The 6,000-nt window shown below is 39.7% G+C and overlaps 1 protein-coding gene across 1 annotated transcript in view; it reads right to left on the bottom strand.

The window, feature by feature from the left end:
- The window catches only part of PDE3B (phosphodiesterase 3B), a gene marked incomplete at its 5' end in the record, with an annotated part of 150,186 nt that overhangs the window by 9,839 nt on the left and 134,347 nt on the right, over positions 1-6,000 (bottom strand). Inside the window, one exon of the mRNA XM_006779585.2 lies at positions 2,962-3,165. Coding sequence (XP_006779648.2) covers positions 2,962-3,165 — 204 coding nt within the window. The remainder of the gene's footprint in view (positions 1-2,961; positions 3,166-6,000) is intronic.

Here is a 6,000-nt window from a genome sequence, read left to right as displayed (position 1 = left end):
CCCCCCCCCCCCCCCCCCCCCCCAATGCTGCTCAAGGACCATGTTCCGCTGCTGTGACATGGAGAGAAATAGGGGTTCAAATAACCCAATAGATGCTGTCAGAGGCCAAGACTTCCCTTTTGCTCTGGCTTTGACTATTGCATCAAAAACCCAGGTAGAAAAACATGCCCTTCTTTCCTGGTGGGAACTCCAGCTCAAATCCCACTTGCTTTATGACAAAACTGAAGTGACATCACTACTAAAATTATGATGACTATGCTACTACATACAATAAGTAAAACCTAATGAATACTTACTATTCTGGGCTCCTTTCTAAGTACTTGCATAACTTGTGTATCCCCTCCATAACTTCCTTTTTTTAAAAATATTTTTTTATTATTTTTAGAGAGAAAGGGAGAGAGAGAAATAGAAACATTGATAAGAGAGAGTCATTGATCAGCTGTCTCGTGCACACCCCTCACTGGGGATCAAGCTGCAACCTGGGCATGAGCTCTGACTGGGAATGGAACTGAAAACCTCTTAGTGCATGGGATGCTGTTCAATCCACTGAGCCACACTGGCTGGTCCTCTCCATAACTTTCATCTTTATTTTTGCAAATGAGGAAACCAAGGCATAAAAAGCTTGGGTGACGTGAGTTAGGTCTTACTAGTTAGTAAGCTGTGGGGCTGCGACTTGAACCGTAACAGGCAACTGCTGTCAGTGCTGCTCTGGCACCACATCTTACACAACTACTTGGTCACATCTCTTTTTATTGTCTTGTCGTATTACTCCTTTGCTTAAACTCTTCAATAGCTCCACATCCCCTCAACTCCAAGATGAAATCAGCCCTCCAAGAACTGTCCCTGGCCGCCCTGCCCGGTCTCACATTGCTCCCCTGTCTACTGCACTGAGGCTCCAGACATGAGGAGTCATTTGCCTTCTCCGAGTGGACCGTGATTCCTCCCTCGCTGTTTCTTTTGCCCAGTAACCAGCTCACGTCCATGTCATCTGGCAAAAGTCCTGATCAGATTTCAGGTCTTGCCCAGGGTGAACACTCTAGGTGGACACTTCTGACTCTTCCAGGCAGAAGGAGGCACTCCCTGCTAGGTTTCTCCACATTCTGTTTGCACATCTCTCTATTCTAGGTCTGAGCACATGGCAGCAGAACTGCCTGCTCACACCTGTCTGTTTCCCCATTAAACTGGAAGTATTATGGCATCTTATTTATTATTGTGTTCCCAGTGCCCAGCACACAGTGGGCTTTTCAATAAATATTAGTTGGGATATTTATTGCTAGGTAACTTAGATTTGTATGTCTTCCCAAGACAAAATTTAGATCCTAAATCCTTGGAAGACAAGGATGACTCCTCCCCTAGGGTAGATGTCCCAGGGCTGGCAGCATTGCTGGTGCTAAGTAAGTATTTGTTTGGTAATTGGATAAATCAACAAATACTTCCCAGAAAAGCTTTGACATGAAATGAGTAAAAAGGAAATCTTGATCCATTTATCAGAAGAAACATTTTTTTGGACATTATGCACAGAAATAACCAGTGGGGCTGAAAATAATAGATGGTGAGAGAGACAAATAATTTCAGGAACAGAGAGCAACTAAAATGTCAAACAGGGAGCACAGCTTTCAAATTAGGAAAACACACCTGATAATAATATAAGATTTATTGATGTTTTGTTCAATGAGAAATCTGTCTCCAAATTTTTTTTCTTGAAGTTGAACTATTTATATTAAACTAAAACTACTTAATGCATCAATGCCATTGACCGACCTTTACACTAAACTCCAAGAAAAAAAAATTCTCCCAATAGACCATTAAAACAAGCTTTTATCTTTGTTATTTGTTTTCTCTTTGTCTGATTATATGCCAATAGTTTTATAGTTCTACAGACTGCAAGGTAATGAGACTTCTGACCCTGAGAAAGTAATTTTCATTTGACAGGTATAAATCATGGAAAGTATTACTAAACCACAGAGGCATGTTTGAACAATGACAGATTCCCTTGTTACTTTTTTTTAAAGGAAATTGTTGGTTTAGGAAATTCCAACCCTAGGAAGCATTCTTTGTGTAAGAAGATGCTGAATAATAAACCTACTTTACAAGCATGTGTGCTGTTCAATGGCAGGAAATGAAGAGTAAATAGCACAGAAGTGAGGCCAGTAATGGGAAAATATCTAAGTTAAAAAATAACTTTTATAGGGTACAGTTGGTTGGATCATCATCCCTTACAGTCCAGTGGTTCTCAACCTTCTGGCCCTTTAAATACAGTTCCTCATGTTGTGACCCAACCATAAAATTATTTTCATTGCTACTTCATAACTGTAATGTTGTTACTGTTATGAATCATAATGTAAATATCTGATATGCAGGATGGTCTTAGGCGACCCCTGTGAAAGGGTCGTTCTACCGCCAAAGGGGTCGTGACCCACAGGTCAAGACCCACTGCTGCCTTACACAGTAAAGTTGTGGGTTCAATCCCGTTATGGCACATACCTGAGTTTCGGGTTCTATCCCAAGTCAACAGGGGAGGTGGGTGTATACAGGAGGCAACCCATGATGTCTTATCTGTCTCTCTCCCTCTCTCCTTCCCTCCCTCTTTTCCCCCTCCTCCTCTTTAAAATCAATAAGCATATCCTTAGGTGAAGATTTTTTTAAATGAGAAGAAAACAATAGATTTCTACCAGCAAAAGAAGGGGCATCCTTCAGGAATCTAAAGCAGTGGTTTTCAACACTTTTTCACCCCAAATGTCTGGGGCATAGAACACGCTGATTAGTATCACTATCCCACGAGGACAGGGACTCAAAAATACTGTTTTAAAATACTGGAATATGTAATATCTTACAGTAGATATTTATCATGACTTTGTGAGCAATATTAATTCTAACTTAATATTAAATAATACTTCCATTTAGTAACACTGACAATAATGGTTTCCATTTTCGATACCAGGCATAAATTACATAACAAACCTTGGCATTGAATTCAGCAAGGAAATCAAAATGCTTCTTAAGGTCTGTGGCAAGAATTGCTTCAATGACTAAAAAACGAAAGCGCTTGAATTCCACATGATCAAGATTAAGAAGGAAGTTGAATTCTGGGCTAGAAAGATACAGGCTCCAAGCTGATGCAGCGTGATGATTCTCCAGAACAGATCTGTCGTTGTATAAAACTGCCTAAAAAGGAATAAGAAAAATGAGGTGGGCATCTTCAAGATATTAAACTTTTAATAATAAACAGAGTTAGGATCAGATTGGAAGAATACAGTGAGTAACAGCTCTATGCCATTGGTATTTTAATGCTGTGAAGGGTTGTGATACTTTATAAACGAGGGGACCAAAGTGCAAGGCAAGGGACACCTTTCCTGCATGCTCAGCTAGTCAGTGAAAGGGCCATTGGTTTTCCAAGTTCATCATCTTTGCAGATACCATGCTACCTTCCAAGAGACGGAAAGTTGGTGTTTACTTCATGAAACCAGTAAACCTTCTCAGATAAAGCTTAGTCCTTAGGGATATAGAATAGGCTTGGGATACATTTCTTCAGCTAGCATGGAATCAAGCGTGGTGGCAACAGAAAAGCAGCAGGAGTACAGTCGGGCCTAGGCTGAGGCAGGCCCAGTGTCTGAGAAGGACACGTCCTACACTTCCAACTTGTCACAGAGGCTGGGAATAAAAAGTATGGAACAGGTAAAAGCACAGATCCTTTGGTTCAAGTGGTATGGCACTATTCACTTTTTCTCCACCTCTTCCTCCTCTAAAAATTAAGCAATTTTTAAAATCATTAAGCCTAGTAATTTAAAAAAAGGTTTTAACAAAACATTTTATTGTGGAATATAACATGTATGCAAAAATGCTAAAACTTGAATAGTACAGTTTAACAAATGCCCATGTAACCAATGGTGCTGTCAAAAATACAACATTGCTGGCTCCTTGGAAGCTTCATTTGTATACCTTTCTTATCACAACCTTCTTCCTCCCCACAAAGGTAATGCATCCCTAAATAATATATTCAGTAGTTTAGTTTTGCCTATTTTTAGACATTACATACAAGGAATCAACTTTGGGAATTGCTTTTTTGTAAAATTTTAAGGTGTAATTGGCATACAACATTATATTAGTCTCAGATGTACAACATTTAATATCAGTATATATTGAGAAATGATCACCAGAATAAGTCTAGTAAATATCAGTCACCATATATAGATATATAATTGTTTTTCTTGTGATGAGAACTTTTAAAATATTCTTAGAACTTTCAAATATGCAATATAATATTATTAAATACTAGGGGCCCGTGCATGAATTTGTACACCTGGAGAGGAACTGTGGGCCGCAAGGCTGCGGTGGGCACAGGGGTGGATCTCGGCCCATCCTCCGCACCCCCGCCTGGCCCCTCCCGCTGCAGCCCCTGGTCCTGCCTCTGCTGCTCACACCCCTGATGGCATGGAGTGACTGGGGCTGGCACTGAGCGATCAGGTGCGAGTGGCAGCTGCCACCCCAATGGCTCCTTAGGAGCAGGGGGAAGTGGAGAAGCCCTCAGGGACGATTGGGGCTGGTGATGGGCACCAGCAGTGGGTGAGGGCGGGGCTGGCACTGGCAGCAGGTGTGAGTGCTGGGTGGGACCACGGTGTGCGGGAGCAAAAAAATTTCAGTAACCACCAGAGGCTTGCCCCAATTACAGTGACTGGCAGTGCCCTGCCTTGGTCTGGTGTCCCCGCTCATCTGCTCCACCATCCTGCTGCCGCTGCTGCCTGCCATGTTCTGCGTGTGCCCCTTGTGGTCAGCATACATCATAGCAACCGGTTGTTTGGTTGTTCTGCCATTCAGTCTATTTGCATATTAGGGTTTTATAGAGAGAGACACATAGATAGGCGCCATGCTGTACATTACATCCCTAGAACTTACTTATACCTGGAAGTTGGTATCTTTTGACTCCATTCATTCATTACACCTTTTCATTGCTGTCTCCTTTGTGTGATTATATGGCACAGTACTATCCATCATGCTGCGTTTGTTCATTTGGATTATTTTCAATTTATATCTATTATGAATGTATAATCTATCATATTATACTGCTATGAATAATCTTATATATGTATCCTGGCACATGCATTTGTATAGGACATATGCACAGGAGTATATTTAGGGGATTGTACATATGTAGATCTTCAACTTTACCAGATAATGTCAAACTGTCTTCTTCTGTAGTATATGAGAGTGTCTTTGTTCCACACATCAGTACTTGATATTGTTAGACTTCTAAAGTTTTTTTAAATTGTTAGGTTTCTCATGTTGATTTTAATTAGCATTTCCCTGCTTACTAATGAAGCTAGGATGGTTATTGGTTGTTTGGATTTCCCATTTTGTTCGTGCTTGTTCAAGTTTTTTGTCCAATTTATAATTTAGTTGTCTTTTTCTTACTGACTTTTAGGAATTCTCTGTATATTCTGGTTTCTATTCTATTGTTGGTTGTGTTGCTTGTACTTTTAAAAACGTTGTCTATATATTCTGATTTCAAATCTTATGTTGGTTGTGTTGCATATACTTTTTTCCCTACTCTGTGTCTAGCCTTTTTAACATTCTTAATAGTGTGTTTATGGATGTTCTTAAATTTAATATAGTGGAATTTATCAATAAGTTTCTTTTATGGTTAGTGTTTTTCTTTCCTGTTTAAGGAATCCTTGCCTTCTGGGATTTTGATTGTTGGTGGCACTGAATTTTTAAATAGACAATTCCTCTTAAATTGATTTATCTTGAAATATTGATGTAATCTGTGACCCTGGACTATCTCTTCATTCATTTTTTAGTGTATATTAGTTTTATATTTTCCTGACAAAATCTTGCATATTTTTGTTATTTCTAGGTACTTCATATTTTTGGATGCTATTAATAATAAAGGCTATCTTTTAAAAAAAAAGCATTTAATTTCCTAATTATCAGAAGCTGGTATTTAAAAGTATAATTATATTTGCCCTGGCCAGTGTTTTTCAGTGGTTAGAGTGTCAGCCAGGG

Source organism: Myotis davidii, unplaced genomic scaffold (genome assembly GCF_000327345.1).
Source record: "Myotis davidii unplaced genomic scaffold, ASM32734v1 scaffold946, whole genome shotgun sequence".
Taxonomy (NCBI): domain Eukaryota; kingdom Metazoa; phylum Chordata; class Mammalia; order Chiroptera; family Vespertilionidae; genus Myotis; species Myotis davidii.
Note: the sequence above shows the minus strand (reverse complement) of the source record. Positions and strands in the feature narration are given on the sequence as shown.